This window comes from Lacerta agilis, chromosome 2 (assembly GCF_009819535.1).
Source record: "Lacerta agilis isolate rLacAgi1 chromosome 2, rLacAgi1.pri, whole genome shotgun sequence".
NCBI classification, from domain to species: domain Eukaryota; kingdom Metazoa; phylum Chordata; class Lepidosauria; order Squamata; family Lacertidae; genus Lacerta; species Lacerta agilis.
Window position 1 is genome coordinate 51748026 of NC_046313.1, and position 14019 is coordinate 51762044.

The 14019-nt window shown below is 38.9% G+C and overlaps 1 protein-coding gene across 4 annotated transcripts in view; it reads right to left on the minus strand.

The window, feature by feature from the left end:
* Nucleotides 1-14019, minus strand: part of ARHGAP26 (Rho GTPase activating protein 26) — a 210855-nt gene that overhangs the window by 24060 nt on the left and 172776 nt on the right. The window contains exon 21 of one of the 4 annotated variants that reach the window (XM_033140021.1): nt 2850-3609. The exons of the other annotated variants lie outside the window; for them this stretch is intronic. Coding sequence (XP_032995912.1) covers nt 3525-3609 — 85 coding nt within the window. The 3' untranslated portion in view covers nt 2850-3524. Of the gene's footprint in view, nt 1-2849; nt 3610-14019 lie in introns of those variants that run through there. 4 annotated transcript variants of the gene reach the window in all.

Here is a 14019-nt window from a genome sequence, read left to right on the forward strand (position 1 = left end):
CAAAATAGTAAAGCAAAACTGCTGGTGCTTGGAATTAACATGCAACAGGGAAGCATGTATTTTTATCTTGTGAACTGTCCTGAGATCTTCTGATGAAGGGCAGTATAATAATAATAATAATAATAATAATAATAATAATAATAATAATAATAATAGAAAACCTCAAATGTGATGGTGGGACGGGACTGATCTAAACTTAAGGAGGAGGGCCTGCTTTTGGCCTAAATGTTAAGAACCCATTCAGAATAACCTTTCTTTCAGGATTTAGGCTGCCCAGTTGCACTCTGCAAGCAAATCTGTCTTTGACGGATAGTAAAAAACTTTTTTAAAATAAAAATATAGGCTAGCTTTTAATCAGTAAACTGCTATTTTCAAGTTTTAGTTATGTTGTCTCATATGAATATTTTGCTAATAATGTCTTATTTTTCATTTTCATGTGTTATTTTATTATGGTAAGCCACTTCAGTTATTATTTTAATAGAGTGCAACATAAACAGTAAATAACATAAAGAAATGAAGTGAATAAAGTGACAAAATGGTCCAGAAACAACAAATGTAGAGTCACAGGTGATTTCTATTTCTTCTGTTACACAGAAAAGTCCTGTGCTCCTTATCAGAGACAGAAGAGGAAGGCAGGAAGAGTCTCATCCTTGGGTAGCTTTTCCTCTGAATCAAACAAAATTTCCCTCCCCATTCTCAGGATGCCCTTCTGACACCAACTGGGAAATGAAAGCAGCAAGAGCATCTCCCACAGCAACAGCTATTAAGACAATGAAAAACTGGCAAAGTATTCTGTGCATTCATGCTGAGCCAGAAGAAGCTACATTACAAACTTGCCAGGGACATAATTGCTAAAAAGCACAAAATGCTGTCCTAAATGTTTGTGAGAAAACACAGTTTCTGTGGAACACAAATTCAAGTATGCTGTTTATTAAGAACTTTTGCAGTTCCTAAAGATAACTTATTTTATGGAGGATATATTATGTAAGTTTTCTGCACCATTTTGGGGGCACATACAGATCCATACTCAGGGATGGAGGGTTTTCAAAGGCTACATTGCTATTGATTTCTAAGCCTACGCTGTGCCTAAAGAGGAGGGTTCTTTACCAGCACATCATATACACACAAATTCACATTTTTTACAAAGGAAAAAGATGGCAAAATATGTCTGTACATACAAAATGCAAAGTGTCAAGGCTGATTACTTCCTGGAGAGAGTGCTGTTTTATACACTCATCAAGAACAAAAAAGCAAAAAAGGGATGATTAAAAACTGATTAAAAAGGAGAGCATCTACAGGGTCCATTGAAGCAGTGGCATAACTTTATTTGGAGAGATAGCCTCCTATGATTCAGGTATTATACTTACTATATTTGTATAATCTGCCTAATAACATAAGTATAATCTGCCTAATAACATATGTTATTAGACTCACAGAAATAAAAGAATATAACATTAATATAGAAAATCATAAAAAATGCAGCAGGAAAAAATCCCCACTGAAGAAAAGATTAAGGGTTGTATCTGGTGGTGGCCTCACCAGCAGAAAGCACCTGTTTCTGTGGGATCTGGCATTCTTCAGCAACAACACGCCCTACACACACACATTGTAACTGTTCACACCATACTTAATACTTCTCCAGAGGCTTCCCTAACTAACCCCTGAGAGCAACCTGTGGGTGGAGTGGGGGGGGCACACAACAACAAAACCTGAATTTCTCACACTGCACAAAGCCACCATCTAAACCATTCATAAATACCAGTATCATGAAGAAGGGACTGAATGGCAATGTGACTTTGCTCAATATACCACATGTGAACAAAAGAAGGTGTCTCATGGCAAGCTTCACTGTTGGTCCATCCATTTATTTAAGCAGATTTCTATCTCAGCCTTCTGTTGTAATCAAATATTCAGGGCAATCCATTACTGTCTGCTCCAATGGCTCTTCAATGTTTTAGGCCATGGATAGGCAAACTAAGGCTCAGGGGCCGGATCTGGCCCAATCACCTTCTAAATCCGGCCTGCGGATGGTCTGGGAATCAGCGTGTTTTTACTTGAGTAGAATGTGTGCTTTTATTTAAAATGCATCTCTGGCTTATTTGTGGGGCATAGGAATGCATTCATTTTTCCCCTTCAAAATATAGTCCGGCCCCCCACAAAGTCTGAGGGACAGGGGACTAGCTCGCGGCTGAAAAAGTTTGCTGACCCCTATTTTAGGTGATGATATTTTCCAAGATTGTTCTTCAAGATTCTCTTATCTGAAATTGAACCTGGGGTCTTCTGCATGCAAAGCATATGGTCTATCCCTGAGCTGTGAGCCCTTCCAATTTTTTATTATTATTTTAACAATGCATTCAATGGACATACATACCATGCTGTATCCAGCTAAGTTCTACGCAGAACAGACCCACTGAAATAAATGGACCCAAGTTAGTCATGTCCATTAATATTAATGGAAGCACTCAGAGTATGACTAATATTGGGATACAACCCACAATCATCAATGTGGATAACTGTAGTTAAGCTAGTAAAATGTTAAGAAAAAACAACCCGACCCTCCAAACAGTTACTTTGCTGCCCATAGTTTACAAAGGTTGTGAAAGGTTTCATGTAAATAAATGGAAGCACTCAAGAGTAAGTGCCTTGAGAATTATGGCCATAGTAATCTTAACTAGCTGCTTTCATGTCCTGGGCAGAAGCCAACATTAATACACCAGCAATGTGCAGACACCTTGAAAACAAGATTGGCACAACCTTCTGTCAGAGGGGTTTACCAGTGATTGTTCCAGTATTTTCACTGGAGTTTTGTTTTGTTTTGTTTTGTTTTTTGTAAACCAGATCAAGTTTTGGAAGGGAGAACAAAACACAGAACTACACATTAGTCTTCGTATTATCTCTCCTCCCCACCTCTTCCTTTAGTTCTGGCACTCAGTGCACCACTTCTATGTTACTGGTGCTTCTGTATGCCTGCACCTTAGCCAAGAGCCCATCTTCCTGAGTGTTAGCTGTGCAACTGATAAATGTTTGTATCTTTCCCCCCATATTCTTGACTCCTTCACTCAAAATTACAACATTCAATGCTTGGAAAAAGAAAAAGAGGCAAAAATGTAGGTCTACCTAGCAATATAATGAACAAGTTTAGTAATTAAATTCTTAAAAGATATTAACAGCCAACCAAATCACAAAGTCTATCAAGGTGTATATAACAAATGTGGATAGGTAACTGGGAAGCAAACAAAATCACTGATAAGAGAGATGCTATTTCACCTTTTGATTGCCTCTGCACCCCCACCCCCATCATCAACTTGGAATCAACTCACTGGATGCAGAGCATGTATTTATAATAAAAAGGCTGCCTCTTCCATCTATTTTTGAGATGAAGGGGGATAGAATGTAGAAAAATAAAATAAACGATTCTTCAAAATGTAAAGTGTGCTAATTTGTGTGTGTGTTTTCTGGGTATGGTACTCTCATGGACATAGTATAACTCCCAGTCAGTCCACTTCAAAAGCAGTTGATCAACATCACTTGTCAACGCTGCCACCTTCCACAGATGTTTGGCTTGAAGCAGGCACATCTTCAAAGGCTTCAGTTGGATCAGGGGGGATTCTAAATATGAGAACATGGGTGAAAAAAATAGAGCATAACCAGAAAAAAAGACAAGCAACCTGCTATAATTCTTAGGCTATTGATAATTTCACAGCTTAGCACTCCTTTGACAACTCTGTCTGCACATCAGCTTCCTCACGACCATAATGCTGCCAAATGGAAAGGCTCAAGGGCATGTTAATTGATGGTTGGGATCCATTACAATGGCAGAAAGGATCAGAGAGATTATATTACCTCCATTTGGTGGTAAAGTGGTGGTGCTATAGCTACAGCTAATTTATGAAGTTAATTAAGCAGAGGGATCTCCTTTCAGAATGAGACAGGATGTCTTTATGACTTAAGGGTTCTATTTTTCTTTCTGGATCATTAGGAAAAATCTACAATTAATGCAGAAATCTGAGCCAATTGAATGACAAGGCATGTTGACAAAGCCAATAGGAGGTGGTTAAGGCAGACAAATTCCTGTGATTATGGTGACTGCTTCAGGTATATTTATTCACTGATGAATATGCATGAAGTATAAATATCAAAAGAGAATAAAGAACCTTCTAGCTTTGTCAGATTAAAACAACAACAACAACTGTATCCAAAATCCCTGATATTGCTGACTCTGGGCCATAGAACATCTCCAAAATCCACATCAGTTCAAACTATAACATCTCTTATGTAGCCTATCAGACTATCTGGGAAATTATTGTAAACACATTGATAAGTTAACAGTAATAGAGTAAATTCAGCAGTAACAATTATTGTAATATAAAACTGAGAAAGTGAAAATATTATAATATGGGGAGAAAAATTAGAATATGTAATGGAAAAGAAAATATTGAAATGAACCATGGGTAATGAGAAGGGAAGTCGAAACTAAAAGTGTGCTTTACATTTGGGTTATTGTTAATTGCTTTAAGTGTAAAAATGAAATTTGTTTTTAAAAAGTAAATGAGACGTTTTCAAGGGTGTAACCTGATTAAAGCATGAAGTAAAAATAAATGAGCAGATGAGTTAAGACATAGATTAAGCTGAGAGACGAGGCCGAGGCCGCCTGTTAATAAAACATCATAGTAGTCAATACAAAACCTTAAAACGAAGGCCTAAATAAGAGTTTTAGAAGAATCAGCATGAATATTGTGCTTGTGTGTGTGGAGAGAGAGAGAGGGAGAGAGAGAGAGAGAGGGGGGGGGGGAAGGGGGTGATTTAAGGATAATGCCCAAGTTTGTAAAAAATTGTTACCTATTAAAAGAGAATAGGAAAGTGAATAATTTGAGGAAAACACAATACAGTCTGATTCTGCATATTAAATCTGAGATAATGATTCGATATTCAGGTACCAGTAAATATAGCAACAAGAAAGATACACAGTGGCTTATCAGTGTAACAGCAATGTTACAATCCAGAACCAGAAATCAAAGGAAGCAGGTAAAGACCAAAGAGGAGGGAGCCCATAAATGAAACCAGGTTGGATTGGGGGAGAGACGGGACTAGAAGAGGAAACCTGAGAAGAAAAGCCATTGGCAGAAACTATAAACCAAGATGGGGAACTTATGGCCCTCCATATGTTGTTGGACTACTTTCACATCAGCACTGGCCAGTCTGATCAATAATCAGGAATGATGCGAGCTGTAGTTCTGCAACATCTAGAGGGGGTTACATTGGCTGGCTGGCTTAGCTATTCCTGGGACTTCTTGACAATTCTTATTCTATCGCATAAGGCCACTACTGCACCTGGGGGCCTTTGTTGATGTTTTAGTCCTGTCAAAAGTGAGAACTTTCCCTTACTGGATTGTAAACATCTTGACAGCTTGTTACATGAACATTTGGACAATTTGTGAACATTTGGTGTCTTCACACCAACTCAGTCAACTGTCACAGAGACTCCACTGAACAATAAAATATCAAATGTGTAGATTTCAAACCTTGTGGTATCTGTCACCTTGCAGTTGGTAAATTAAAAACAAAACAAAATTGAAATCTGAGACTGGACATGTTATAAATATGTCCTGTCCTGCCTGTCTCTCTCTCACACACACAGTAAGTTCTGTTGCTATGGAGCTCAAAGTTGTAAACACTCCATTAAAAGCTTCCCTTCAGAAAAATAATATCTAAACTAAAGCCACTGGGTCTTCTTTCAAATCCAAAGCGTGAAGATACCACTTATTTTGAAGAGGTGAAGGCATGCGGCTGCTGTATTTGGCAGCAGCCACACAATTCCCATAATGTTGAGCTCTGGACTCGGATTAAGACATGTAGAAAAATGAATGGTTTGAACGGCGAATCTCTGTGGATTTTAGAGAAAAGTTCTATGACTCAGAGTCTTTCTCTAAGAGAATATTCTGTTATAAATTCCCACGTGTCAAATGTTACCCCCCCTCAAAACCCCAAACCACTGCCCCAAATAAAAACAAACTCAGAATGCTTCTCACTGAAATGTTAGGATACAGTTTGGGGTTTATAACATGGAGAAGAGATATTGAAAGGCAAATGCAACCATGGAATTAAGAACAGCAAAAGCTTTCCAAAGCCTGCATGGCAAGTTAACAAGAACAAGAAAGGCCTATGCAACAGGACAACATATGCACAATTTTTTTTTTGCATTAAAAGCAGAAATAGCCACAGAAAGTAGCCACAACACATTTGCATTCTTTTTTCAGATATTGAATAGGATTCCCTTTTGACCAAGCAGGCTAAAATACTTGCTGTCTCTTCAAATTATGGATTGTAATTTTCCTCTTATGTGTTCCCAAACAAGCCTGTTTCACTGATCTTGTGGTTTAGAATGATTGTTCTCCATTGTCAGTTTACGGTAGAATAAAGATCTTCAGGGATTATGAGGAATTCTGAAAACACAGCCAAATGTTTGCAGAAGTCCTAACTGACATATCTCTCACTAGATATTTCTTGGCCATTTATAAATCATTTACCATATTTTCCGGCGTATAAGATGACTGGGCATATAAGACGACCCCCCCCCCCACTTTTCCAGTTAAAATATAGAGTTTGAGATATACTCGACTGCAGATTCTCCACCCGGCGTATAAGATGACCCCCGACTTTTGAGAAGATTTTCCTGGATTAAAAAGTAGTCTTATACGCCAGAATGTACAATATGTATGCAGCAGCTGGTAAGAGATCTGGATAGAAGAGGTAACACGAGTTTCAAAAATTCATACAATATAGCATATAGCAGAGAACTGGCATGGGCTGCAATCTGAGTGTCAAGACACACTTTGTGATACTGAACAATATGTGATGCTCTTTTTCTACAGACAAAATTATTTCGATTTGCTGGTAAGCAGCAAGTGAAAAACAAGAAATTCAGTTGTGAATCTTGCCTGCCACCACTTCACCATTTTCTCCCTATACTATATTTGCACTAGTCTGTCACTCTGCTGTTTTCATTCGCTATTTTCCAACATTATTAAGGCAGGGGCAGCAAAAGGAAGGTCAGGAAGAAAAAGGTGGGGACTCGTGTCTGCAGTAAATGACTTGGAAGAGTTAAGAGAAGCCCTTGGTGGGGGGGGGGAGAAAACTGTGTGTAACAGTTTTAGTCCTCTGGTGACACAGGGGGAGAGAAAGGAGAAATTGGTAAAGAAGCAGGTGGCATTGGATGGGGGTAAATATGGCATTTGGAGGAATGAGGAGGAATATGAAAGGTAGTGAGGAAAGTAAATGTGTGTGTGAGAGAGTTTTATGGCTCTGGAAACTGGGGAGAATAAAACTGGGGGAGGAGGAAGGAATTGGGATGGGGTGGATGTAGGTAGATGGGGTTTAAGGGTGCATTAGGAGAAATGAATATGTCAGTGTCCCTCCTTTCTTGCTATACTCAAACTTCAGCCTCTTCCATTCTTCATTTGGCTCATGAGAGAGAGAGAGATAAAGGATGCAGAGCCATTAAATATTCCACAGTACCTCCACACAATACATTCCACTCTTGGTACCATGTGATGTCTTCAACAACAAGTTGAACATAACTTTATTTAATTTAGTGACTTAAGTGGGTTGGTAAGATAAAAGGGACCTAATGGTCATGGGTCCCTTTACCTTTAAGATAAAAGGGGGGACTAGTAGTTGCATGTCATGGGTGGGAAGCTGAAGCTCTAGGTGGTTAACATGAGGAAGTGGGGATGTTGGTGAGAAGAAAGCAGGAGGGCAAATCTCCCCTAGTAATGAATACAACTGTGCTGTATGCAGTACCATTCCTGAGAATGCAACCTGAATAAAGGGAGTCATAGAAACAGATGTAAGACTTCGGTCAGACCTCAGATCCTCAAAACAAGGAGAGGCAAATGTGAGGATTTGATGGAGGACAATGCTAGTAAACTATATTCTTAAAAAGCAAGAGAACCAAGGGGCTTAATTCCCTTCAATTCAGTGTGAGACACAAGATATAAGACACCCACAAGAGACATTTAATTTATGAGAAAAATGAGTCGTGAGTGTCTGAAAACCACATCAAAGGGGGGTGGGAGGAATCAATGCTTGACCATCAACCCAGATGTTCTAGCTATAAAAAAGACACTAAAACTATTATGAACAGTATTACACACTTAGGGATGCATCTTGAGAAAGAAGAAAGTTGCACACTAATTTCTTACAATAACCACTTTTACACATCGATCCATGATTAATGTCCTCTCTAGTTCAATTTCTATAGCAAAAAATGGAACCCTCATTATCCTTTCTAAGAGATTCTTTCATTGCTGCAAGAGTACAGTATTGCACATGAACTGCAAAATATTAAAATGAAATTGAGGACACATGACCTCACAACACAAAAGCTGTGTTCTTTCAACAGTTTCCATTAAAAAGGGTCATTAATGTTTCAACTTTTTGTTCAACTTCAACAGATTTATACCCCTACCTCACATATGAGCAAGTGAATCGACAGAAAATACCTCTTAGCTTGATTCATAATAGATCAAAGCTGGATAAAATAGGAAACAAAAGTCAACTTTTAGTATCCAGCAGACTCATGCTGTATTTTAATCTTTGGTAAACAGTATATATCTGAAAAGTCACACTATTTTCTGTGGCTTCCTGAAATGAAAAACCAGGTAGAGAAAAAATGAGGGCATACACAGAGTTAAAGAAGGTATTGTTTAACCCCTCTTAGCAGGGACTAATATGACAAATCACAGCTCACTTCTCAGTTTCTCAACAATAAGTGGGTGATTACTCTTATCTGAACCAAAATCTGACAATTCATGCTCCCATTTGTCACATTACGTGATTTGCCACTATAGGGCCTGTAATTTGCTATGAATTAAGATGATTAAGGACCATGCATACAGCTGTAACTCAGACTTATGATCCTGCTGGCTGTGAGATGTGTATGATTCAACTACATTTCTGTTCTGAATTCAGAGTTATAATTCTAGATTTCCAATCATTTGTGATATCGGTAAGAGGACATCAGCCATTTGCTAAGCCATGCTGAGTGCAAACACTATGACTATACCATTCAATGCACATCAAAACAACAACAAATCCATCCTGAGGGGGGAACACACACAGTATTAAGATGTAGTGAATCAGTTTCCTATACAAACAATCTATCTGTAGTGAATCAGGTTCCTATACAAACAGTAGCTGTCACTGGCAATCACTGGAAGGTCAAGAAAGAGGATCACTAGGAAGAGGCAGATCTACTGTACTATGAAACTAATGAAGCTTAAACTTCAGGGCCCCTAATCCCACAGGGGCCCCAGAAGCAACTTTAGTCCACATTGTGTTTTTTCTGCTTTTTTTTAAATGGGTCACATGATACAAATTGATTTCCCCCCTCTGTCTATATTTCAACATTCCCAAACTTTGAGAGCCAATAGCACAGTTTGTGGGAATACGCTTCGGCGCCTCCCGCGCGCAGGAGGAAGAAGAGGAGAAAAAGAAGATCCGGCCAGGATCACAGAGCTGGAGTCGGGATCCCTCCGCTCCAGCAAAAGTGCGCCAGGAAGCCTCTAGGTTAACGGTTCTTGAGGCTGTTTCCCGCCCGGAAGGGCTGGTTATGCTGAGTTGTTATTGGTTAATGTTATGCTGATGACGTTGTACGAATGCCTAATAAATAGCCCCTGCCTCTGTTTGAGGCGACGGAGAGCTCGCTCGCTACCAGTGAGTGCACTACAAGCTTAGACTGCAGTCTCTTTTATTTTTGGCCACCTTCTGCTGCTTCGGCCGCCTTTGCTCCTTTAACTGCCTATCGCTTCTTCAGCCCTGAACCTTCTACAATTCCTCCAAATCCTCATGACCTTCATGACTTGTTGGAGCAAGCTGTTGTAAAGGTTGTTGTAAACAACCCCACTGAAGAAGAAAACAGTGATTTCCCAGCCCACATTGCTGGTTGCAAAGGGGACCCCATAACAGTTTAATCTTCAGGGCTACAAAAATGTTTGGAGGGAATGACCAAGAAAGGACAGCTTACCTGTTACCACTTACTCTACCAAGCATATTTCTACAACCAGCCACTTGCAGTATTCATACATTCTTCTAGCACAAAATAGTTACTGAAATCAATTATTTTATTTACTCTTGATTTATCTTAGTGGCTTTTCCCCAAGGAATAGATGGATTGTAACCTAAGCAAATACAAGCCTTTAACTTCTGGTTATCAATTTATTTGTTTTTTTTTTTAAATGAATTTACGTGTGCAAATCCAATAAACGGAAAAGTTTGCATTTTGAAGTAGCTTTTATTACTATTTAGATCTGGTACAAAAACAGCACTTTTTAATTGAGAACAACTTGGGTGAGGGTCCTCCCAAATAAGAAGTAAAAATGAAAATACACACCACTGGTAATTTACAAAATTTGTTAACTCAACCTTCTGCATGGCATGAACTTAATTTACACCGATATATTTCAGACTGTCTATTCAATCTATAGATATTCCCAGAACAGCAAAACTGGCAGTTGCATTAGATATGTTAAATCAGAGCGTTGTGATATTACACAAAGAAGCTGTGTTATGATCTATAGCAATCGACCCTTGAAATTGCTATAAAGTTATATGGAGGGGAACCCATCTCTAATCGGTAGCAATGTTTCACTACAAAGCAAGCTTAGACTATTCTGCATGCTAGGGCAGTATATCCAAAGCAAGTCAGGTCATCCAAAAAGCTCTGTGAAAATGCAGTTCACAGCATAGGGAACAGGTTCCACAGTATCTCAGCATCTCAGATTAATCTGGCTGGGAGACAAAGTGAGGGGCTGATGAGCTCTGTGTTTGTCATTACAGTACAAGCCTACGCACAACCTCAATGAATATCTGTTGTCTACAGTAACTGATGCTGCTGAAAATAGAAAGCTATTGATCGCTTAACAAACTGTAGATATGCTTGGGCAGTTACCAAGAACCTTCGAGCTTACATGTTAGAGAATACTTACATATTACTTTGGGCCAGGGTTAAGGTTTTCATTCAAGAGAGTAACCTAAAATTGTACAGCTGGACATCACCTCAGAAATCCTCTGCAGGATTTCTTGTTCTGGCTGAGTAAGAGCTCTGAAGAGTAAAAGCTTGCACACTCTCAAATACGAAATTAGCAACATGCAATTTCTCATTTCTGATGTATGACATTGTGTTCAAGGGCTGTTTTCTTAAAAAAGAGAAAATGTGTTAACACAAATACTTGATGCGGGGAATGCTCAACCACTAAGTTGATTTTGTGAACAGGCCCAACAGGAAACTAGGAGCAGCTTAATATTTCTTTGTAGACTAAGGAACTGTCTGGAATCCCAAGACTGCACTCCCATAGTTGAGAGAAATTCAACAAGGACTTGTTCTAATTATATAAAGGAGGCTAAAGCAACTACTGGGCACATAACCAGGAGACCAGAATCACAGAGAAGCTGTCTCTCAAAAGGAAAATTGTAAAGTTGAGAATGTTTTTATTTCAAACCCTCAACATCCTACTTAGAAACCTCTCATGCACATTGTCCCATTCCCAGCCCAGACACTTGGGCCAGCCAAAGGTATCCTTACTCCTACCCAAAAACTAGCAAAAAAGTAGTTGATATTGGAAATATCCCCCTTGGAAACAGCAAAATCCAAGTCTTTTATCTAAAGTAGATCTTAGTAACTGTTCTGTGTACACACCACTGAATGTATACATAGCTTTTTAATGCTCTGCCGATACACACACCTTCTCTTGACCTACTTTCGTTATGGCTGGACGCTGATAATGGCCAGACAGGATGCTAACAAATTATACATTCACACACAAGCACTAATAAAATGCTTCTACTTACCAAATGATGCACCTACCCTTTCCTATATAACATTTTCAAATTGTTTCCTCCCTACTTCCTTGTTCTTTGTTAAAAACAATCAAGCTTTATTCTCTTGGATTTCTACAATGGTTCACTGTAATGTTTGCAATGTATGCTATAGAAAGTCAGAAGATTTTATGAGCCTCCTTCTCTAGTACACCCAAGAAGTGCATCTTACGAGTTCCAGTAAATCATACAACTGAGATTTTCCATTGTGAAAGAAATTTCCAGCTCCTAATAAAACACTGCAACTTCCCTTCAAATAAGAATTGCTTCACTGGGTGTAGGGAACTTTGCCCTAGATGGTGTTGAACTACCATTCCTGTCACCACCACCCTAGCCTGGGTTTTAAGAAGATAAGCTTGCTGCAGTCAAAATTTCTTTAAAAATTCATTTTTTAAAGTGATTTTCAAAAAGTTAGCCACTATGTGAATAAAATTATGATCTTATACTGAACTACATTCACTTAAAATTAGTCATGGAGTATAGGCTAGTGTTAAACAATGTCCAGAAATGTTAGTTAATGTCTCCATCTTGAAAGGAACTTCAAGTGTTTTGTGGTGGCAACAAAAACAGCTAAGTAAACATTCCAAAACAAACACAAATACACACACACACTTCTTCCCAATGCTGATTATAGGTCAACATTAGTTTGACTATAACTCCTCCTGAGCAATACTGACAAATATCTGACAGCAAGCAAATCCTGTTGAATTGAAGAGCAGCTTCTGCCCAGTCCTTCTCTGTATAAATCCAAACCCCAAGACTAATAAATAAAATGCATTCACATAATAATCCAATCGGCTGCTAGACAGGAAATATCTTTGCCCTTTAGCAAAATTACTTCTGAGAACTTCCTGACTTGCAATTGTCTATGTAGACAGGCAAAGCAAAAAATCTGAAAACTTCCCTGTAAGAAAAAAGCCAGTGATTACAAAAACAAGAAGTAGGAACAAATATACTGTAAAATGCAGCAGATAAGTGCAGTTCTGAAGCAGACCCATCAGAAAGTTTATATTTCATATTTTATTTAAGTTGCCTGACCTTTCTAATGCGGCAAATAATGTTTGTAAACTTTATAGTCAAAAGCAGCATGAATAACTCTTCTTGCGATATATGTGTGCAGAGAATGTGTTATTTATGTAGAAAAGAATGTGCAAAATACCACTTTTCATCCTATATGCTGCACAGTTGTGCCAAGGTAGATTTTAAATTCATTTTACAGACACAAGAAAAGCATAAAATGCCTTTAGTGGTGAGTGCATTTGCAGACCCCCCTGGAATTATTGCATTATAGCTATGGGTCCACAGATGCAGCTGCCAACACACATCACCACACACTACTCCCCATTTCTGGCAATTGCATCTGTCCTGGTTCCCCAGCTCAAAGTTCTTTGCAAACTTCATTCAACTAGGAGGGACTGGAGGCTTTTACAGCGCCAAGTTTGAGACACCAACTTTGCTCCTGTCATAGCCCCTGGAATGCACAGAAAGACTCAAACAGATTCTGCCTTCTTCTAAACCAAGAGTGAAGTGAGAGACTGTCCCTGTCCTTCCCTTGGATTACTGGTATCTGCACATGCTAGTGATATGGGATAAGGGGGGGGGGGGGAGAGAATCTATTGCATATTGAGGCAAGTCAATGTTTGTATTCCCTTGTTTATAACCTGTACATTGTTAGAAACAACATTTAAGGAACAGGAAACTGGATATTTAATCTTAATAGTTAAAAATATATATATTTAAAATACAAAGGTGCTAAACCCTTATTTTATTTAATTCACTCAAATTATTTCCTAGGAGAGCATTTTTCCTCCCTTTGGATGAAATGCACAAAAAGGCTGTTTAATGCCGTGTCTGCAACACTGCATTTGAGTGTCAGAAACCCATATTCACATCCTCCGCTCAGGCACAAAGCTGGGTGGCTCAGGGTCAATTATCAGCTGTCAACTTAATCTCCCTCTCAGGTTTTTTGTACAGCTTAAAACACTGGTGTAAGCTTCTTTGGAGAAAGGGTGGGTCGGATATACATGCAACACATACAGGTGAACCCTGACAAGGGGCAGATGACTAGCCACAATCCTGAGGAAAAACAGCTGGGGTGAAAAAGAGTGGATGAAATCAAACGTCAACAGCATTAACAGCTTAGGC